The 23,826-nt window shown below is 40.2% G+C and overlaps 1 protein-coding gene across 1 annotated transcript in view; it reads left to right on the forward strand.

Annotated features, from left to right (window-relative positions):
* Window positions 1–23,826, forward strand: part of LOC108798581 (dynein gamma chain, flagellar outer arm-like) — a 113,473-nt gene that overhangs the window by 36,396 nt on the left and 53,251 nt on the right. The window contains exons 21-33 of the mRNA XM_018570340.1: window positions 437–562; window positions 1,038–1,194; window positions 3,286–3,502; window positions 5,316–5,536; window positions 5,988–6,166; window positions 7,771–7,884; window positions 7,973–8,148; window positions 15,080–15,170; window positions 17,171–17,236; window positions 20,045–20,157; window positions 21,905–22,004; window positions 22,159–22,272; window positions 23,541–23,672. Coding sequence (XP_018425842.1) covers window positions 437–562; window positions 1,038–1,194; window positions 3,286–3,502; window positions 5,316–5,536; window positions 5,988–6,166; window positions 7,771–7,884; window positions 7,973–8,148; window positions 15,080–15,170; window positions 17,171–17,236; window positions 20,045–20,157; window positions 21,905–22,004; window positions 22,159–22,272; window positions 23,541–23,672 — 1,806 coding nt within the window. The remainder of the gene's footprint in view (window positions 1–436; window positions 563–1,037; window positions 1,195–3,285; window positions 3,503–5,315; window positions 5,537–5,987; window positions 6,167–7,770; window positions 7,885–7,972; window positions 8,149–15,079; window positions 15,171–17,170; window positions 17,237–20,044; window positions 20,158–21,904; window positions 22,005–22,158; window positions 22,273–23,540; window positions 23,673–23,826) is intronic.

Raw genomic sequence — 23,826 nt, forward strand, 5'->3', positions numbered from 1 at the left:
CAGGGAGAGTGTGTCGCGGGTGGGGGGGGTGTGGGGGGGGGTTCCTGATGTGAAGGGTCCCCTGATTTGAAGGGTGGTCTCTGTCAAGGTGGAACCCTATTTGTTAAGTGTTTTACATTGGATCCCCCATTAAAATTCATACCAGACTCTAATCTGGGATAAGAGTCTGGTATGGTTTTTGGAGGGCGCAAAGGTTGTTTTTACATATACCTTTTTTTACATTTTAGACTGGGGTGTCTGTAGACTTTGCATACTTTTAAAGGGTGCAGTGACTAAAAAAAGATTAAGCAATGCTCTTCTATTATATCTTTTAGAAGAACTATCACACCCATTAATATTTAATGCTTTGAAAGTAGATGGAGGGCATAAAGATGCAGTGATCCATTACTTACAATGAGATTGTTTGGTGCTTATGTGTATGTTTTTATTCTTTTAGAATCCTGTGGAGTTTGTGCAATTCATGGAGCTTATTCTGGTGGAAAGGAAGGCTAAGTTAGAAGCAATGGCATCTACCATTAGAAATGCATTTGAGGATATCTTAAAATCACTGAAGTCTTTCCAGGTAATCCTATAAATGTATAGTGTGTAAATGTAAAGTCGCTTAGATGCAGGGCTGAAGAGTGGATTTCTGGGATAGATAAATAGGGGCTCCAGCAAAGTTATGATCATTAGAAAATGAATCATTTTATCCACCTATGGATGAGCAACTTAAGCCGGCTGCTAAGTGTAATGCTTATATTAATTGCTAGCTCACACCAACAGCATAATAATGTAGCAACGGTTAGGTTTCTAATGAATAAACATTTATATATATCACAATATAAATCACAAGGGTCATTTCATGTGGAGCAGCATGCTAGATACAGTATATACCTGCAGAAAGTTGCTTATCTTATATGGGAATATGCAGCGTGTTATATGTTTTTAGCCATTTGATTACTCAGCGCTTCACGTTTGGTAGATTTGTGTTATAAATGATGTTATGTTAATGCTTTCTGGGTTATGGTGTTACAGTGTAAGATGTGTTTGGGTTTCAGGAATCCACAAAGGAAAATAACAGGCCATCTGCTTGTTCGAGGTCTACAGCTTCTAATTCCAGGATGAAAAGAACAACATGTAAACCACAGACAGTGTCCTTATCCTCAGATAACTCCATTGTGGATTACCCCGAAGAAATCACCAGTCAAGTCCTGGGTGTGTACATCTCACACTGACTGCTCAGTTCACATTTATTCTTGTCACTGTCTTTAATGCTCCTGATAGCATATAGAGTGCCATTATTACTAGGGGGCATATAACTGGTAGAGTAATTCTGCCAGATTCACCATCATTTACCAAACATTCACCATATTTATTATGCAGTGAGTATAATGTTGGTGAATGTTTAGTATACAGTGGGAACATTTTGGGTGAATGTGCACAGAATATAGATTCTCATTTAACACACAGTCTGATTATCTGTCCTTGAAAATGACTTTTTAACACACAAGTTCAGCCGAAACTGTTTATTTTGTATTTGGATAGAATGATGAACGATTAGAGCCTCTGTCAGGTTTTCACTATTTTCTGTGTCACTGTTGGGAGGATATTCCCTCACTTACTGTAAGTGATGGGCAGTCTTTCCAACGGGGATACAGACAAAGTCAAAAACACTTGGAAGGGAAGGGATCGCATTTCTGTCAATGTTTTTATTGCTGTCTTTGCCCTCCTGCTCCCCATCCCATTTTTTATACATATCGGTGTCACAAGGACAGGAAATGAGGGTAAGACTCTCCAACGAGGTCTTAGACAGAAGTACAAACCTGACAGAAATACTAAAACTTCCTCCATCTATCCAAAACGAAAAGAGTCTTAGGCTTTAAAGCATCAAATTTTAAGAATATTTGTATATTGTAGCACATCAGCCCTTAGATGGCTGCATTCGTTTTCTTTTTTTAAGTTCGTTTTCCGTTTATTTTCACGTGCTTATCCTGCAAGTAATACATTTTCTGTCCTAGAGTAACAATGCTCTCCCACTGTACTATATCAATGGAGAAGCAGTGTTGTCACCCAAGGACAGGAAGTATGTTGGGACTACACCACACCTGCCCCTCTCCTCCTGTCCATAGCATAAGGGGGTGCATGTTCTGTAATCCACAGAGAGAGCTGGGAACAATACTAGCTGATAAGAGTCTTTGGCACAGGATGTTGCACTTGCAGCTCACAATGAGGGGAATTTATCAAATCGGGAGCAGCTGTCCATAGTATCCAATCAGATTCTGTCTTTGGCAGATTACAGCGCTTTTTGGTCCCATAGACTGCAAGCGGAAACTTTGTGCGGCCAAACGTGTGACAAAACATGCAAAAATGCTTGAAACACATATTTCTAGGCGTTTTCCATCAAAGTCTATAGGACCAAAAAGTGCTGCAATCTGCCAAAAAGTAGCTTGTGTACTTTTTCCAGCTAAAGGTGTTTTTCTGCTTTGCGACAAAATGCTCAGATGGGAACAGGGGCCATAGAAATGAATGGGATTCATTGTCTAGTGCCTTATGTCGTGCTCAAGACAAGCGAATAGGATTCCTTGAGGGGAATTTATCATAACTGGAGCAGACAGAATATGGAGCAGTTGCCCATAGCAACCAATCAGCATCCACCCTTTATTTTCAAACCTTAGAAACTGATTGGTTGCCATAGGCAACTGCTCCAGATTCTTCTGCTCCAGTTTTGATAAATTCCCCCCATTGTCTTGAACCTGTTGTCACGCTTAGCTCTGTGCGACAAAACATCTATGTGTGAACGGGAGCTTAAAGACGAACTTTACCCACCAAGTTAACTGTCTCCCAAAACAGTTACATTCAAGGCATGCCTCTGGTAATAACTATCAAGGTTGCCAGTGTGCTTATTTCAGCTCTTAACCGAAATTTGAAGCCCTAAAAATTTGGTGTCATAGCTGATCACATATGCAGCACCATGGCAACTGCATTCCAAATAGAGGCCAAGATGGCCCCTTCCTTGTCTAACAAAGATTAGAGGGTGTAGTGCCCTTTATAATGTTCTGTTTTGTTTATACATGTTTTGTGGAATACATAATAATGTTTGTGTAAGGTTTACTCTGTAAGAAGTTTTTCACGTACTAACATCTTGTTTTTGTAAACTGTTTTCGTATTTTAGATTGATTGGTTTACATTGTCTCTGGTGAGACTGACCACAAGCTTAGTTGAACATTTGAACAAAATAAACTTAATTGAGTTAAGGTGCTTTGTAAACGTGATCATGCTTCAATTGCTTCCATCTTTTATTTCCAGAATCACTCAGTGAGCAGTTGTATCAGGCTGTGTTCACCTGTATATTGCATTCATTAGTCATCCTAGCACAGCTTATAGGCTGTGACATGGAATCTTTTACAACTGAACTTCTAGGATCCGGTCAAAAATCAGACGGATTCAACCATCAGGAAAAGAAGCCACTTCTCGATACATCTAATCTTCTTCTGGGACCTAAAATTCAGGAACAGAGACTGAGGTAGAGTTTCAGCAATGTGTTTTCCATACGCCTTGCTGTATGTATACATTATTTATAATTATTTATAGGTAGAAAAGATTTACTGGAATGTTTAATAAGTGTTTCAGCAACTATGCACCAGTAAAACATCACACTGTATACAAAGATTAAACCATGAACATAATGATTAAAGGTACACTTTCCTTATTATGTCACTGCTACAAATAATGAGTGTTCCGTGGATACATCACCTTTTACAGTGTATCCTATTAAACAGTAACACAGTACACAAATCAGTAACTGATTGCAGCTAGTCTGATTTCAGTATGCTGTAGCCAATTTCAGACCTACACTGACCATCTGGCAATTCTGGCACATATAAAGAGTTGATATGTGTCAGAGTATCTGTGAGTTGGTATGAGCTCCTGTACGTTGCCCAGCATTTAATTCAAATGTACTCAATAAAAAGTATGAATCTTAGGTTCCTTTCACACGAGCATTCAGATCGAGTTTAGCTAAAAAACTGACAGATGCCCAATGCTAGTCTATGGAAATCCGGGTCTAAACAGATGGGTGTTTGTTTACACCCAGTTACCCCCGACTCCGGCAGGGTCCAGAAAAACAAATGGGACAGTTTCGACGGACCTGATCATGCCGGATTGGGGGTAATCTGCTGTAGATTGGACAGATGCAAATGTTACAGCGGTGACATCCGATCAGGAGAGGATCTGTGCACGGATTCCCTCCTGATCAGCCCATGTGAAAGGGCCCTAATGCAAATTTTATATTTGTATCTATGCCTTGAATTTTCTTAGATCTCTTAGATCCCAGCGTTCTATATGTAAAGGCTGCAGGAGACCTGCAGCCTTTACATGTAGAACGCTGGGATCTAAGAGATGTGATGTTAGATTCCAGTGTTCTGGATGCAGGGGCTGCAGGTCTCTTAGATCCCAGGAGACCTGCAACCTTTACATGTAGAACGCTGGGATCTAGGGGCTGCAGGTCTCTTAGATCCCAGCGATCTGGATGCAGTTGCTGTGGGTCTCCTAGATCACAGCGTTCTGGATGCAGGAGCTGCAGATCTCTTAGATCCCAGTGTTCTGGATGTAAATGTTGCAGGTCTCTTAGACCTGTCCACTGTTTGTCCCCTTTTGAGTGCCCCTTTATATTATTGTCCCCACAAACCTTAGTTTACTACTTTATTAGGAGGCCGGAGGCGGGAGCTGGGAGGTGGAGCAGGCTGCAGAAGAGGACGGAAGAACCTACATTTCCATCCTCCTGTAATGCTGGGGCAGGTGGTGGAGCAGGCTGCAGAAGAGGACGGCAGAACCTACTTTTTCATCCTCCTGAAATGCTGGGTCAGGGAACACATTTGAAGTCACTGGTTGCTAGGACTGCCAATGACTGCAGAGGAGGTGGACACCTGATGTCATTGAATGCTAGGATATCAGCGGTCCTGTTCCTGGCTATGGCTGGCACTGAATGCATCCGCCTCGGAGGCTGGTGCATCCACCGTCAGCCAGCCATAACCAAGTGCAGGTCAGCGATTACAGTCCAGACTGAACTGCCACTTGGTCTGTGTCTGGACTGCAGGCCAGTTAGGGACAGCCAAAAGTGATGGATGTGGCCCGGGGGCGTAAAATGCCCACTTCTGCTATAGAGCTTCAGTGACACTTACAACTTATTACTGTTGATGATTGATTTCAAAATGGCAACAAATATGGGTATAATGTGAAGGCCAAGGTTGCTCTCATCATTAGGCATTTCTTAATGAGGTCTCTTATATCTGAAGAATCACATAAACCTCACCTCATCTATTTATTTTCCTTTACAGGTTTAAGCTGTCTCTCATATTTAAAATACCGCACATCCTTATAAATCCCCCTATGGATGTTGCTCAGGATGCCATCAAGCAAGTTGTTCTTTCCATTATAAACATCAGTGATTCTCTGAGCTGGTGGTCTGGAGAGAGGAAGGGGCAAGCTTTTAAAGTGTCTATAGCTGCACATAACAAACTGCAACACATTGTGACAAAGGTTGAGACAACAATGCGAGGTAGACATATTGTATTTATATTCATATTGTATTTATATTAATATTCTATTGCAACATTTGTATATAAAGGAGTATTGCATGTAATATTAAAACGTTAGACCACCCAAGACTGGTTCTGAACACCTGCTGTGGCCATTTTGTGGGAGCGCCACTTTCCTTGTTGGATTTTTTTTATATTATGGAAAATGCAACAAGGTGCTGGAACACAAAGGAGGGTGAGAACATCCAAAACTCCCAGGTGGACAGAAACAGATTGGGAAATTATGGCAAGGAGATCTTGTGAATAAAGCATGCAAGACAGATATGAACCTGGGACTCAACCCACAAAAAAACATATATGTAATGCCTACTTAGTGGTTGCTTACTGGGCAGACTTGGCTCAGTTGACTTTAAACTGTACATTGTTTACTTAGTTTGTACATAATAATGTCTTTTTTTTTTTAAATCTAAGATATTCACCCAGTGGTAAAGAAGCATGTTTTCAGCCTAAGTTGTTACGACTTCCTGTGGTCAGATAACATGTACAAGCAAAGCGAGGAGTTTTTAAATGCCAATCCAGGCCTTGCCATCATTCACAAGGAAGTGAAACGACTTTTAGATATTGAAGAGAAAATAAAAGGTTATCCTGAGGTAAGGTAAAAAAATTATAATAAGGCTATACAATGTTATCTCATGCATCCCAATAAATTCTGCCTTATTAATTTTTTATATTTTTCCTAAGTGAGAGGTTTTGAAATTTTTTTCAATGACATTTGTCACCTACAGGAGCTTATTTACAAAATGAGTCATTTTTAGTAAGTGTCCACTTTTGAGGGGGTCTTTGGTGCTGCTCACAGTTTGCAGGAGTTGTTAGCAATGAACCCTCATTGTTTATTACTAATATATATTCAGTCTTCATATACAGTAATAAATATGGGACTCTTTTATTGTTTTTACACCGTTAAAGGAGAACTATGAGGTGAGTAAAAATCACTCAGCCTCATAGTTCTAGCTGACCTGTGACAATGAAACTGTCACAGGTCAGCTCAATAGATCGGGAAGTGAGCAAACACAAACTGTCGCTCGCTCACTTCTCGATCATCTCCCTGCAGAGAGCCGTGACTGTCACTCAAGGCTCCCTGTAGGAATTCCCCCGTCCCCTGACCGATCCTCCTTCGCTGACTGGTGGAACGGACATGGGAGGGGGCGGGTACAGCTGGCTCTGCCACCCACGCAGCTGGGTGGATCCAGACAGTAATGTCGGCATCCGTCCCGGCTGCAGCGTCTCAGTATACCGCGAGCTGCAGCTCGCGGTATACTGAGCTTTGGTTGACGGGAGGAAGCTAGTTTGTGTCCTCCCGTTACCCTTAGGAGAACTATGGGGAAAAGCCCTGACCCCATAGTTCTCCTTTAAGTGCTGCAGCTGTGCCACTGGAAAAGCAGGTTGCTGCTTTCAGTGAAAGATCAATAGTTGGACTCTACTGTGTGCTAGCAGCATCAATGGGTTCTGTTTATGGAGGATGTATATTTATTTATTCATTTTTTTTCTCTATTGGGTGAACTCAATTGTGTCTGTTTTCTAATTATGTAACAATTTGAGTGCTACCCATAGCAATTAATTTAATTCAAGTTGTAACTTTCTGACTACATTTTAGAAAATAAATGGCAGCATGTGACCAATGGCATTAAACATCTGCTATATATCTCCATTGTTTTAGTTTCTTGTGCGATACGTACATGACTGCTTAGTGAACTATGAGTGGAGAACTCACACATAAGAGTGGAGATCTTCATTCTAATGTTTACATTAGGGCCTAAATATGGTGCAAGAAACCAGTTGTGTTATACTGCCATACTGTATGAAATTTGCTTACAGTTTGGATGTCACTTTATTTTGACATTTGGTCTGTACTTCCCCTATGTAAAATGACACCATATTTAAAATGTACATACCTGTTTCTACACTGGTCTACTTTAAAGGCAAAGTCCACTTTTTGTGCAGCAGCCTGTGGGGAAAAGAACAACATGTTCAATGTTACATCCTGAATAAGTTTGTAACATGAAACATGGTCCAAAAGGTAAAGTTGACCTTTAATCTTTAGTATTACCACAAAAACTTGTATAAGATAAGAGGATAATTGCAATTAAAATCTATTTTATTTTTGCTAGCATGCTTAAAAAAGATTGATATTTGTTCATGTGCGTATGACTTTTTATTACTATATACCTATGAATTATCTTCCTCTCTTTTCTAGGTTTTGGAATTGGGTTGTATATGTCTTGATTACTCTTTGTTGAAGGACACCCTAAATGGATTTGCAGGAAGCTGGAAGTCTCATTATGCAACAATATTACATCAGCGTGTTAAGGTACAAGCACTTTATGAAATGTTAGTTCTGTTTTTCCTGTAATGGATGTTAATATAGGCTGTGACATTATTTTCGAAATATCTTTCAGGATGATCTTCACCGTGTTGTTCAATACAGAGAGACAGTATGGCAGCAGCTCACTACACCAGTGGAAAGCCTAGAACAGTTAAACTCCATCTTAACACTGCTAGAAGATCTGCAGGACATGGAAAATAAAATAGATGAAGTGTATCGGCCTATAGAAGTCATGTATGAACATCTAAGGTGTGTTGTGTGCATAATTTGCCATCCTGGGCAATCAAACCAACTTTCTTTTACCATATCATAAGAGAAGCACTGGGAAAGCCAGTTTGGATAGTGTAGAGCAGGGATAGGCAAACCCTAGCCCTCCAGCTGTGGTAGAAATACAAATCCCATGAGGCATTGCAAGACTCTGACAGCCACTGGCATGACTCCCAGAGGCAGATGCATTATGGATTTGTAGTTTCATCACAACTGAAGGACCAGAGTTTGCCTTTCTCTAATGTATAGTGCAGGGGTAACTAAAAATCATAGGGCCCCATAAAAAATTTTGGATGGGGACCTGCAATTTCTAGTTATGCTCCTTGCAGAGCCCAATTGAGATCCCAAACAGCCCACCTGAGAGTGACACTCTCTATGGTGGGCTCTGCGGGGTCTCAGGTGGGCTGGTCACACCCCTGCCCACCTCTTACCTGTAAGCCCTGAGCCACTGTCAGCCTCCTCCACCACCGGGCTCTGCCTCCTCCTCCACTGCCAACCCTGGGCCCAGTCTCTGCCTCTGCAGCTGCTGGCTATCACTGACTCAGCAGCAGCTGTGAGGAGGGCCGCGCCGCTGCAAAGATCACTGACAGATTGTCAGTGATCTGGACAGTGTCGCATTCCTCCACACAGTCGCCAGTGGCAGCCAGCAGTCTGCGATGCCATAGCGACCCAGGCAGCCTGTACGGCATCAGGGGGACCCCTTTGTTCCTTGTCCTGGCCGGACCCCCCCTGTGCCCCAGTCCCCATAGCGTCCGCCCTGGTCACTATGGCGATAGTTCCACCACTGGTATAGTGTTGTGTAGGGATGCACCGATACTTTTCGAGTACCAATGCCAATACTTGCCATTTTCATGAGAACTACCAGGGTTGCAGAGGTTGCAGCTGGGATCTAGCTCTGGTGCTCCAGCACTGCCCTGAAATCATTAGTCGATATTGTTTTAGAAAAACTGTCACATGACAATAAACAAAAATGTATCAGTACTCGTACTTGTAAGTACTTGGGCAAGTATCAGTACTTGTACTTGCAAAACTGGTATCGGTGCATCCCTTTATTTATATTTATAAAAACAAATTCATACATTAAAACAGAGATGTACAAATCCCAGGAGCTCTGTGTGCTCCTTACAAATGACAGCTGCCTCCTAACTTTTGAATTTTTCTCTATTCTAGTCTTGGAGCTCGAAAGTATCGGTACTTGTACCTTAAAAACTGGAGTACTCAAGGGTATTTATGCCAGTGCTGTGATTGTTGTTCATAATAACGGCAGCTTCCTTCCTAAGTTTTCCTAGTCTCAAAAGGCAGAGTAGGTAACAAAGAGACAGTGTGAGGCGACAGCTTTGCAACTATTGTTTTTTCATTTTCAGTCAAGGACAATTTCCCTCCTGGAATGGGAGTTTGATTATGTAGTGAGAGCTGAACAGGCAAAGCTCAATTCTTATGTTTATGAGTTATAGTTTAGTTCCTTGGGCAAACTGTTTCATTTAATGCTGGATATGCTGATTATGTTTTCTAATGCTGGAAAAGCAATGAGAATAGTTGCAGGCAATTTAAAACCTGCCTGCTGTATGGAGTCCTGCGCAAAAAAAAACCCCTCTTGAGGCCGTCTACCCAAAGAGACAGTGAACACACAGCTGCTGTTATTACAATACTCCATTAAATAACAAGCACTGAATAAAACTTGGTATACACACAACAAATTTCAGCCGATTCAGCCGATTCAGTGGCCAGTGGCTTCTGTCAGGATACAATAAAACCAGCAGGAGATTCATCTATCCGTGCTGTTCTGTAAGTTGAACAAAGAAAATATAAGCGTGTATACCCGTCCTAAAGTGACACTAAACTCTGGAGTTAATTCTTAAAAATGTACGTACCTTAATTAACAAAAATGTATCTTATTTGTGTATCAATCAGCTGTAGATCCTCAAACCATCTCTGAATTGGTGCTGACACTGTCCTTCCTTCTGGAGTGGTGGTTACTTTTGTTCCCCATGGTCCCTGTGTATGTTGTAAAGTAGCCACTGCTTCAAGTTCACTCCCGTGATGGACTACAGTTTCACATTTAGTTTACTAATTTGTATTGAGATTGTAGTCCATCATGGGAGTGAGCTTGGAGCAGTGGCTACTTTACAACACACACAGAGACCATGAGGAACAAAAATAGCCAGAACACAAGAACAGTGTCAGCATGAATTAAGAGATGATTTGAGGATCTACAGCTGAGTGATACATAAAAAAGATACATTTTTGTTAATAGTTAAGGTAATTGAATGTGTTTTTAAGAGTCCTGAGTTTAGTGTCACTTTAAGAAGCTTGTATAAGGTTTTCTTTTCACATATGCATTTGCGCTATATATATCTATGATATATTTTATTAACTATTAAAACATGACAGTACGCTTTTCCACCCACATAGGCTAATAGTTTTTTTAATTGATACATTAGATACAGCATGCAGCAGACCAGCACACATACAATTATTTCCTAGAAAAAACATACAGATTCTTTGTATAAGCACAGTTTGGACTAGTTCCCACTTTGCCTTAATCCGTAAAGCAGTGCAGAGGGCAATAATGATGATCAAAGAGCCATAACTGATATCATCCACTCTTTTCAGCCTACTGTTGCCAGGTGAATGATGACGGATGATTTCCTATTGATTTTAAATGACAATGCTGCTATAGTATGCCCTAATTACATAACCTGATATAACAGTATTATAGCATTACTTTTTCCCCAGAGCAAATAAAATTTAGCTCATGTGAATAAATGGCATATGTAGGAAACCGATAATGCTGATTCTTCTATTTGGTCCTTAGATCAGAGTAACAAGCATCTAATGTGGAAAAAAGTCCAGCTATTGCATTTATAGTGATATTATTGTGATAATAGCATTTATAGCCAAAACTGATGTAATTCATTTCCAAAACATTGGATGCCTCTTGCTTGATGTAACTAAGTTTGAAGTCTTATAATTTGTGCATTTAATGGTGCTAATATAATGCGTACGAGGCAACAGGTAAATTCCAAACACTAACATTATTACAGTAAACTCCAGATTATCTGGCATTCAAGCAACCATCACTCTCAAGCAACTGGCACTCTCAAGCAACTGGCAAAAAAAAATCATAATATGCCCTTTTTTTGCCAGTTGCTTGATAGCCACATTTTGTTAGCAACTAAATTTATTATATTATCCTGCATCTACTGATCCCAATGGGTGCCGGATAACTAGGAGTTTACTGTATTTAGCTTAGGACATATGGAAGGTAAATCAAACATGTGGATGCTGGTAGATCTCAGTGCAGGAGAGAAGGTTACAGCGTCATGCATAGTAAATGCAGTTACAAAACTTTAGAGATAAATTTTACCCTTTTCTTCAAAAAGACACCTTTATAAATGTTTAGTAATGACAATCTACAAACGCAAACTTATGGATAATTGCAGGCTTTTTATTTTTTGCATACCTTATTTTTCTTTTCCTTCCCAGTCTTCTGACAGTGGTCATTTTCACTAAGGGCAGAATAATCCATCTCTTTACTTCCTGATACTCTGGCACATGTGACTAGGACATGTGATCATGCCTTTCCCCCAAGATCTTACAAGATTTTGCAGTTTACATATGAGATTTCCCAGCAATGTAACCTTTCCAGGATGCAACTCTTAGGCACAGGCTACATCACTAATGCCTAAGAGGACCAGGCATTGGAAAAACAGTAATTGTAAGAAAAAATATGAATATTTAACTTACAAATGTAAGATGATTTCACATGAGCATGCAGAGCTGCATGTCGATGTGATTTTTAGTGAAAAGAAGGTAAAGGTCCACTTTAATAGGTTAATTTAGTGGTAGGAGTTGAGTTAAGGTTATTGCTTAAAGTAGAACTGAGGCCAAAACATTTTCTGTAGTTTTGGATAGAGTGAAGAAGATCATATCCCCTGTCAGCTTTTTTTTTTGCCCTCTGTGTGCCATTGGGGAAATTTTCCTTCACTTCCTATCGGATAGCCACAACAGGAATTGAGAGGATATCCCTCCAATGTGAGGGAAATCCCTGGTGGTTAACAGAGTCCCCATGGGAGAATTTTCCACCTATTCCTGTTCTGACGACCCTCCAAAGTTTGGGATTTTCTTTCAATTTAATTTTCAGTGATAACAGTCACCAGGACAAATAGAGAGGGTGACTGTCCATAACTGGGACACAGGTTCTCTGATCTTCTTCACTCTATCCAAAACAAATTTTTTTTAAGCTTTGGTTGCAATGTAACGTCAAGGGTTAGAATTTCAGGACTTTGTTAGGTTATATTTTAAGGTTCAGGGTGAGTGTTAACGGTTATTTGTAAGTATAGAATAGGGATTAACATTAGGATGAGTGTAAAGATTACTTGTTAGGGCTAGGTTTGATGTTAAGAGTTAGATTAAGTAGTTTAGCTGTACATTTTGGTTAAGGGTTTATTTTGAACTTTCTGCCAAATAATGACTTTTTATGTGGATTACAATTAGTATTTGCCATTGTTCGATACTCTAAATCGTTTATTGCTCACTTTTCTATTGTGTACACTAAGGTCTTATCTGCAATACATTGAAAACTAAGTAAAACGAGAGTAAAACTAAGGGGGTTATTCACTATGGAGCCGAAGGATATAGCCGTAGCTTCAGCTGATCCTTCAGCTCTCTTCGGCCGCCTCTGCCCTTCGGTTTGGTCGAACCGAAGGGCTGCTGTATGGGCTATTCACTATAGCCTGTACAGCAGCCGAAGGCAAATTATAAAACATTATCTTTCTCTTGTTTTAAGAATGAGATATAAGTAACATATGAAATAACAATAGGTACCGTATTTCAAACTGTGTCCTCAGAAATAGGAGGTTACCTGGCCAATCCAGCTGGTTATTGTCAAATCAGTGAGCAATTGTATTCTGTGTACATTTGTTGGTCCACATGTCCTCTCAATCTCCCTCTCTGTGGATATAAGTATGCACACTTGGGCATGCGTATCTGTGTTGGTACATGCAAGGTGAGAGAAGTGAAAACTCACCTAAGGCAGCAAACCGAACATCTCCCTGCCTGCTTTTTCTTAATTTTGAGAAATCTGTAAACTGCTTATGGATATCACTAAATTCTCTAGCAGTGTTTGCTTGAAAACCTCTGTGACTCATTATAGATTGTTACCATTTACCCCCAGGAAAAGGAATGATCGTTTTACTGTGACAGTGTTTTCCTAAACCAAAAATGCCATATTCAGCGTGAACAATGAAGCAGATCAACATGTTGTTGCAGCAAAGGCCAAAATAAATATATCATCAAAATATATGATACAATGTACTGCAAGACTTTTAATATAGCAAGGCTTAGCACATTCATTTCTAAAAAAACTTTATTTTATCTTCTGAAAAACAATTTTTTCATTATAACACCCATGCACCTAAAATACACTTGTGAACTTTAGGCCAATAGTGAAATAATCAAATGAAATAAATATATGGTTTTACTCACCAAACGATTTGTAATTCTATGCAGTCGACAATCCAGTAACCCCTGCCAAACCGCACAGCCACTTTCTGCACTGCTGTTATGCACTTTTGTAACCTATCTACCTGCTTTCCTCTTGATGACTGTAACGTGTGGAGGTAGCACTTTGATCTAATCTCAGTGCTCTTCCCTCCTGTTAACGTTTACACTGAAAACCATTTTTTCGTTCAATACGTTTTTATTGAAAATTTACAAAAGTACAGAATCCGAAAAATAGAGTTGTACAACAAGATATGTCATAATAGTGGAATTGGATTGGATTACAATCTGACCAGGTTAGTGATGTAATACTTCCGAGGTAAAAATAACAATCATCAGGCTATAGACAGGACAGAGATCATAGAGTATATAGTAATAGTATAGAGTAAATATAAATAGCATAATGATCTTCTCCAAACATAGGGAGCAAGTGAAGTCCTGTGTCTTAAAGAAAATAAACTATAAAAAGAAAATAAATAAAATGCATTATCCATTTTTTTCTCTAAAGAGTATAAGACCTTGTGTAAAAGAATGAGTAAAAGGAAATGTGACAAAGTTGGTTTGCTGCATTTGGGGTACAGTGTATTTTAATGACACAGACTTTGTGACAGTGTCAAAATGTACAGCATATACATGTGTAGGTGAAAAGAGGCACTAGTGGTTTGCTGCTCTAGGACACCCACATTTTAAATGAATCTGTTCCTTTCGGGTGCTCAAAACGTTCTTAAAGAGGCTGCTCGCACATAAACAGGGCCACCTCAAGCCAAACAGGGGGGCTCTAAAGTAGATTCAAATGGAAAAAGGAGAGATGGGGGCGCCACCACAATCTGAGTCCAATACAATAGTTTATTTGAAAAGGTCAGTATGGTGAAACAGCCAACGTATATATTAAGGGATTCACACAATCCCCCTTTATCAGGGCTTGAATAAAGTGAAACTTAGTTCCTTTTACGATGTATGGACTCACAATAAAATGAATGATGATCTGCACTTACCAGTGTCTGCATACCTCCTCATGTATCACTTGCCCCTCCCTTTTGGATTGTAAGCCCTCACAGGCAGGGCCCTCCTTACCATCTTGTCTTGAATTGTATTGTGATTGTAATGTCTTCCTTTTATTGTAAAGCGCTGCGCAAACTGTTGGCACTATATAAATCCTGTATAATAATAATGATAATAATTTAGTGGAGTTTTGCATAAAATAAATAGTATGATCTATTGTTTTGGACTCAAATTGCAATGGCGCCCCCATCTCTCCTTTTTCCATTTGAATACATAAATCATAACTGTAAATTTTTAAACAAATGTTATACCTTTTGAGGGAAGTCTATATATGTAGAACTAATTATGCAAATATGTTTGTCATTTACAGTATGCATCCCTTTCTTTAATACCACATTCTGATTGGCAGGTCCTATAAGCTGCGTATACCTAGAGAAGAAGTAAATGATGTAGCAAACTTGAGGCATAAATGGTTGGAGCTAATGGATCTTACTAGTGTGGTAAGTGAATACCTATAAGTAGTATTATTTATATTTTGTTTTTTATAGAATTCTTAAAATATGACTCAAATTCAAATCTAATTTAATATATACATTCAGGTCTATTCACAAAAGAGTGAAGAGTTTGGAGAAGGCAGGAGAAGTGAACAATCTAGTCCAAAATAGCTGATTTGGAAAAATTATCCAATTAATTTCCAGTTCAGCTATGTTGTCCTAGATTGTTCACTTCTTCTGCCTTCTCCAAACTCTTCTCCTTTTTGTGAATAACCTTGATTATGATTTACTTGTATTTTCCCAGTCAGAGCACTATAAGCGGCGTGCTAAATGCACAATGCTATGCATTAAGCACACTCTATCACACAGCGCAGCGGTAACATGCACTGGGGCGTTGCATTGCCATTCATTGCAACGAGCAGTACCACAATATCATGCATTGCCTTGCATTGTGCTGCGGTGAAACACTATTTACCTTTAGAAAAATAATATTTTTTCACTTCCAAAATGTTGTATTGTTCTATTGCCAAGTGCAGCAAACAGTAATATAAATGTGATTATCTTATATAATCCTTTTTTTTTTTAAACGTGAAATTAATCAGCTTATGTAAATGACCTTACTAGTGTATGTCAATGTGTTAGGATTGTGGTGTGGGCCCGAGATGACGAGGAGGACCTCCCTTGCAACCCCGTCTGATGACCACTGGGATTGAGAACAGTAGGTTTCAGGCAGGGGATGCACGAGTGTCGGATGCGGAACTGTAGGTCACGAGGTCTACTTGGTGACCTAGCAAAATATCCGCCGTGCGTGAAGGGTAAAGGCAGAAGGGAGCGTGAGAGACTAGCCGGGTCAGTAACGTGCAGGCAAGACGGTACAAGGGGTTAAACCTGAGAGAAATCCAGAGACAAGCCAGTTCGGTAACAATTGAGCAGCGGAGTACAAGGATAAGCCAGAGAGAGGTCCAGAGACAAGCCGGGTCGATAACAAGTAAGCCAAGGAAACAAGAACAAGCACAATGGGCAAGGAACAGGAGCAAGGCAGGGCAATAGACCAGGGACAGGAACAAGCACAAAGGAACATCCAGTGCTGGCTGAAGATCACCCAGCACTGAATGAGCGTCCTGCAGCACCTTATATAGGCCGAGGACGAGCTACTGCGCATGCGCCGGCGTCACCACGCCGCACAAACGCGATGACGTCATGCCGCGCGGGGACGCAACCCGCCGATCTTCTGCCGTCTGCGCCTGCGCGGCCGGGACGTGCCGCTGGATACCGTCTCCGTCTATGTCCCCGCAGAGGGACACGCCATCTTCCCCGAACAGGTACCTGATACAATGCTTTCCTGCTTAATGAGCCAAAATTCAATCTCTGGGCAGCCGGCTGACTCTACAAACGTCGATTTGTCAATCAACTTTTTTAAAAGGAGTCGGCTGGAAAATTGTTGGCAGAACAGTAACTGCAGCCAGTCAGCTGCAGTCAGTTTGGTTATTCTGACAAAAAACATTAGCTGGCATGGGAGATTCCTCCTTCTACGCTCTTTAGCATGGATGGGTAAATCAAATGATTTCTCTCTCAATACCCACTGCCATGAGAAAAATCTTTAGGTGTATTGCCAGATTTAGTTCTTTAGTATATATAGATGAGAGATAGCCATGCAATGGCTGTGTTTTACTGTTCCTTCCTAATAATACAAGTCTGGTGGTCAGGTCTGAGCAAAAAACAATGCTCTCTCTACGTGAGTATTTACAGAGAGTAAGTAGTCACTCCCAAGAGAGGAGAAGGCTATGATGTGGAAGAATGGAGAAGCTGTGCTAGGGAACGGACTGCAAGGCACATTGCAAATCAATAAAAAATGATTTATGAAAAGAAAACCACTGCAAGCAAGCAGCTAAAATACTTGACTTTTCTGTGCTTATAGCTGCAATTTAATACGTTGGTGGCAGGGTCTCTTCAACCACATGATGACTAAAACATTGACTATTTATTCTACTGTTCAATTGTTACAGGTGAAGGAGACCTTGTTGAAGGAAAAGCAAGATATATTCAAGCAGGAACTTGATAAGCAAGTTAAAGTAAGAATGTGTTTTCCCTGTGATATTATATAAAGGATAATCTGTATTAATCTTATAAGTACAGTAATTTAAAGCTATTTAAAGTAAAACAATATTCCAAAATGAGAAGTCTATATTTAACATTTTCTTTGAGAATGTAAAACTAGACAGGTGAGGTGGGCTAAAAGCTCAACACCTAACCTGCTGGAAGAGTAATAGAGACTTTTTCAAACATAAGGTATATAGAGGTATTACTTCCATCACATATCCAAAAAATGAGATGTTTATTCTTCATTCTAAGAAAGTGGGCAGAGCTGTAAAAATATTCCTATATGCTTGCTTTAGCCCATTAGGGCAGAAAGGAGCAGTTCTCAAAGGACAGTTGGCCCAGGCACAAAATAAATTTGATGAAAATAATTTGCAAGGCTTTGTGCACTGGTTTAAAATGAGAAATAAAGCCCTTATTTTTTGGATATGTGATAGTGGTGACAACTTCAGATACCTTCTGTTTAAAGACTATACTTTAAATTAAAAATATAAAGTAGAGGTGCACCGAAATAGAAATGTAAAAACCGAAATACAAAAAATTGTCAGGCCCAAACCGAAACTGAAAATGTTTTTATTTTAATTTTTTCAAATTTTTCAAATATTTTATTTTTATTTATTTTTTATAAACTTTTAATTTTTTTATATTTATTTTTATTTATTAATTCATTGTTTATTAAATATTTGTATTTTTTACTTTACTGTTAGGGGCTTTGGGGAAATATCAGGGGTCTAAACACCTGAGATTGAGAACACAGAGTCCTCAATCTCTTTTTCTGTATCCCCTGTTATTATTGAACAGGAATCCTCTATACTGAATGTTCCTGTTCATTCATAACATGTGGATATAGTATGTTTACTATAACCACAATCATGAATGAACAGGAGGTGATTTAGCTCACTTCCCATTCATTCATAATTGAGGATATAGTAACCATACCATGTCCTCAATTATCTATAAACACTCAGCGTTCACTGATCGCTGATGTTTGTTCTCGCTCTCCTCTCTGACAGCTGTCACAGGAGGCTGAGCGAGCGGTGCAGGGAGGAGAGCCCAGCCTCCTGTGACAGCGCTGGCTGTCCCCCCCCCCCCCCCACACCGCTCTGCCGGACTGTGATAGGCGGCTGAGCGGTGTGGGAGAGACACCGGCCGCTCACATCGCTCTCCTGCCGCAGCGCTCGGCCGGCTGTCACACTTTCTCTCCTCCCTGCTGGGACACAGAGCAGCGCCCAGCAGGCAGGAAAGAAACCTGGGATGCACCGATGTATCGGCAGGAAAAAGGCACTTTCGGCATTTAGCCAAAAGTGCAATTTTCGGCCGATATGTTTTGGCGGCCGATATATCGGTGCATCCCTAATTTAAAGTGTTGTTTGTTAATGCATTTGAAAGATAACTATAGCCAAACCTTTTTGGCCCGTAGTTCTTTTTAGGGTCACAGGAGGACATTTACTAATGTCCTCCTGTGACCCAAAACTCAGGCGTACTGCAGCCGGGACGGATCCCGACAATATTGTCAGAATCCTCCCTGCTACCTGATTGACAACTGGCTCTGCCTCTCCAGTCAGCCCTGGAGAAACAGAGAGGGGAGGGGGAATCCCTGTGGGAAGCAGTGACTAACAGTCACCGCTCTCTGCAGGGAGAAGATCGGGAACTGACCGATCAGTGGTTTGTGATCGCTCAGTTCTCGATCAGCTTCAGTGTCACACATCGGCTCTAACTGTTGGGATGAGTGTATTTCACTCATCCCATAATTCTCCTTTAAGGTGCTTTCCAATTTGAGTGTAAAAGTAGAGAACTACTTCTACTCTTTCGTTTCTCGAGATTAAATATTAATTATTTAGGTTAACATCACCATCATTCAGTCAGATAATTAAGCTGGGCCACTTTCACATGGACGGTGTCCGTTCTGATCAGCAGGGGATCAATGCACAGATTGCATGCTGATTGGAGCTGTACGGAGCTGATATCACTTTTCTGACATCTGTGTCCATTCTGTTTTTTCCTCCATCTTGTGATGGAGGAAAAAAACTGAACTTACCAGGCCCATGTTAGGTCTAAAAAAATCAGATGTAAGCAGACGAGTCCATTTACATCCATCATGATCAGGTTCCACCAAAACAGAACTCTGTTCCGTTTTATTTCCAGACCTAGATGGACCTGTAGGTAATCGTATTTAAACATATCCATTCAGATCCGCCTGAAAAAAAAAGACAGCTGATCAGAACGCCATATGAAAGTGGCTTTATACAGAACATTCCTTGCTTAAACAGCTATGTTCATCATTATAAAATGTCATAATGTGAAATGTAATGAGTGAATATGTAAATCAGCATTTAAATACAATTAATAAATATTCAATTGTAAATATAAGCTGGTGGTCATTTACGTTTCTCAAGCATTTAGGATACTGGTCTGTAATGATGAAAACTGTGTTTCAACATAGAATTAAGCTATTGGCCAATCTTATTGTTCTTTTTCCACCTACTAAGAATTTTAACAGGAAGATCAGCTCAGGAAGCATCAACATTTTTGCGCAATTTCAGACTTTTTTGTGCTTATTGTAGAAAAGAAATATGCATTTCTTGCTATTTAATTAACAAAACACTGTATTTAGTTTTGCAACTGACAACAAAGATTACTGTATGTGACTGCTGCAAAATGAAGTTTGTTGAATGTATAGAAAATAAAATAATAAAAACAGCTGTAACAAGTAATACTTATCAACATTCATCAACAAAATTATAGTTTTTAGCTAATGCAATTATGTTTCTACTTTCTGAAAGAGTTTTATTGTAGAGGTGATCCAGTTTCGCAATCGTTTTGATACACAAGGCCCAGCAGCGCCTGGAGTGAAGCCAGAAGAGGCTGTGACTAGGCTGCATGATTTCAATGAGAAGTAAGTAACTATCTGCCCATTGCATCATGTATTTTAATAAGGTGTTATCGATCTAAATTATGCTATTTTAATCCCTACAGATGAAAAAATGCTAAAGTTTTAAACATACTATACCTATAACAAAAAAATTAAGTCTATACAAAGCTGTATTTTTAGTCATTCTAGAACAATGGTTATAAATTGAAATCCATTATTTATACAAAAATGTTTTCCAATGGCATTTGAAATCGCAATGTTTTGTGATATAAAAACCATTGTAAAATGAATTAGAAAAAGGAGTCTATGATGAATAACAGAGGAATGGCAAGATTCCAGTAACGGCAATGATTCAAGGCAAGCGTTAAAGTGCATGTATGGGCAAAATATAAAAAGATGTACATTGCATATCTTCAATGCATGCACATTTCCCATGTTTTATACATTTAAAATGCTGGAAGTACAGAAACTACCTGGTGATCCTGCCAAAAATACAGTGAGTTCATAACTTCTTATATTGAGCTGAGAACGCTGCTTCTGCTGCACTGAAATCGCAAGTAGTATTGTCATCCCTGCCTGAGTTCTTCCCCACTAGGCTACAGAACTCGGCCTATCTCCATTATTTGCTGTCCCCCTCCACATACATACATGCAATAGCGTCACAAGGGGGGTGCGGCCCGCACCCGGGTGACACAATTGGAGGTGTGACACCAAAATGACTGACAGTCATTTTGGTGTCACCCCCTCTGAAAAGTCGTGCACTCGGTCATGGACTGAGAGCCTGACAGTTTCGGGAGAGAGGAGGGGACCCGGTGGCATGCCTTATCCCACCGCGTAACTGTCCTCTCCTCTCTCTGCCGGCTTCCATCACCAAGATGGCCGCCGGCAGGTATCCATAAGATCGCAGCGCATGCGCGACGATGTCATCAGGCACACGCGTGGTGACGTCACACGCATGCACGATGACGTCACAGTGGGGACGCCCATGCATACATTGTTTTTGTTTCCCAGCAAAATATTGAATGCTGCCTTCACTTCCAAGCACACTGAGTGTAGGGAAAGGGCTCTTGGGAGATGTGGTTTTAGGAAAGAGGGAGTACCTATGTCAGTATGTCATTCTGCTAATCCCTCCTCCCTACAATCTCTCATGAAAAGTCTGGTAATGGCATCAGTGGTGTAACCAGAGTTATGGGCGCCCGGGGCAGAATTTTTTTTCGCCCCCCCCATATTATATAAACATCCACTGGAACTATACCCCCCACCCCCACACATATATATCAGCTAAGGAACTACAAGTCCAAGCATGCCATCATTGTCCCTGTACCCCCCCCCCCCCCACACACACACATATCACCCAGGGAACGGCAATATCTGGGCAATGAGGGCATGCTGGGACTTGTAATTCCCTAGCTGATATGTTATGAAGCTGTATTCCACCTGAAAGTACTACAATGCTTTTATAGAACTAAGAATAGAACATAAAATTAAACTTTTTTTCTTCTTCTAATACTCACCTGATTCCTGGATCCACCACCCCCGGTTGTTACGCCACTGAATGGCATCATAGAGAGCAATAAGCGCTTTTTCTTCTTAGGGAAACAAGGTATGAAAAAATGAATGCTGGGATATACTGTAAAGGGGAAGAAGGAGGTTAAGGGATACATTCGGGTTATCCCCATACAAATCCTTTAAACTTTAGTAATAATAAATATGTAAATTATGTTCAATGTTATAACACATTCATATCCAATTGAGCAACTGTTCTTTTCAGATACCAAATCTTTGATGCTAAAAGGAAAACACTGAATTCAGTACAAAGGCTATTCAATATTGTTCCAAAGACTTTCCGAGAATTGGACAGGACTGGAAAGGTATAGTAAAATTATTTAAGAAATATAATTAGTGTAACAAGAAGCCATGTTTTGGTAATGACATCCTTCTTTGATGTTTTTACTGTATCTTGCCATATGAATGCCTAACACTTCCGTGTTTTTTTACATATTCCATTTTATGTTACACTTTTAGGATCTGCAGCTACTGGGAACACTTTATATCTTGTTTCAGAAGTTCATTGGCTTTGATCAAAGATTCAGGAACACTCTATGGGCAGAAGTAGATCTAACCATAAGTAATCAGGAGGTGTGGACATTTTTTTATTTTACAATGCTATGCTGATGGTTTAAGTAGTAATATAAATCGTGTATAAATGTGTTAAGAAGGAGCATTGGCTTCATACCAGCCATCCAGAAATAATCCGACAGTCTATAAAAAATATTCAATTAACGTTGTCCATAAAATTCATAAAAATAAATAAATGTGTTTCAAAGAATATTTTTCCCACATTTTCCCCACATTTTCCCCACATTATACATCTAATTATCATACAAAACTGAATATGTATTTGGTGATAACCTGGCACACAATAAAAGTCGGTTCCTGTGTTACACAATTCTTTACAGTGTGACCTGTTTAGGCATTGACATACACAACAGCCGCATGTTATAATATTGTGGTACTTTCTGCTAGATTTAACGGGCTCTTCTAACCTTCCTATTGGAGATTTGTCCTCTAACTGCACCCAACCACTCACCAACAGCAACCAACAGAAAGGCTTCTTCTTCTGTCAGTCTTTTTGCAAATTGTATTGGCTCAGATGTCTGAGGGAGAGGGTACCCCAAACCAGCATCAAAAATCCCTCTACTCTGTAGTATTTACTCTATGGACTCTCGGTATCTTTATGACTCTGCCACAGGCTAATGCACATTAGGTGCCACATGGGCAGCTAGTATCTTCTGCCCTCTGATAGGCTAGCTGTGGACCTTTATTCCAAGAATGGCAAGTTGTCCAAGTAGAACTCCTCTTCAGCTTCCTTCCCCGGGCAGCAGGCCTGAGAAGAATTAACTTGACCTCTCTGGAGCTATACCCGCTTAAGGCATTAGGCCTAAGAGGGGAAGGACCTCTGGACTCACACCCTCCTCAGGCAACAGGCCCAAAGGCAAGGATCCGTCCCACTGACATCCTCTCCGGTGAAATCTTGGGAAGGAAAGAACTCTTTTAGAAGGTCTCTGCAAATATTACATAAACAAAAGCACAGGCTGGCTACAGCCTAGCGGCAAACTTTAAATTTACACTGGGCACATTCCATCTTAAGGCAGAGTCCCTACACTATCATTAGTGTAACACAGGGGTGTCAAAGAACCGGTACCATGTGGCCTGCACAATCAATGGATAAAATAATTATTCTTAAATACAAGTGAATAAAGTACTTGAAAGACAGGCTATAGTGTATTTGAATGACCGGTTTAACTTTCCGACAAAGCTCAGCTTATTTAGTTAAAGATCATTTTGTTCATTTTGTGCATATGAATACATTTTACTCATGGCTAAATATGGTTCTTTCCCTGAAGATTGAAGAATACTGGTCTGAGTGTCAAATCTGGAATGATAAACTGAAGGACTGGGATGCATACATTGAAATGGCTCATGAAATCAAATTCTATGAAGACATATTTCCACTTCTACATGAATTCAAATCCAAGGTATCATATTTAACGGTGTCATGGTATATTTTACGGTTTAAACTAAAAAAGAAAATCCATTGGCCTGCAGGAAATATTTAACTACAGCCGTAGCAAACTGCAGTACAGCTCTCATGTGCACAGACTCACATGGTAGTAGGGGGGGGGGGGGGGG

Source organism: Nanorana parkeri, unplaced genomic scaffold (assembly GCF_000935625.1).
Source record: "Nanorana parkeri isolate BGI_ZX_2015 unplaced genomic scaffold, ASM93562v1 scaffold1511, whole genome shotgun sequence".
In the NCBI taxonomy this organism is placed as follows: domain Eukaryota; kingdom Metazoa; phylum Chordata; class Amphibia; order Anura; family Dicroglossidae; genus Nanorana; species Nanorana parkeri.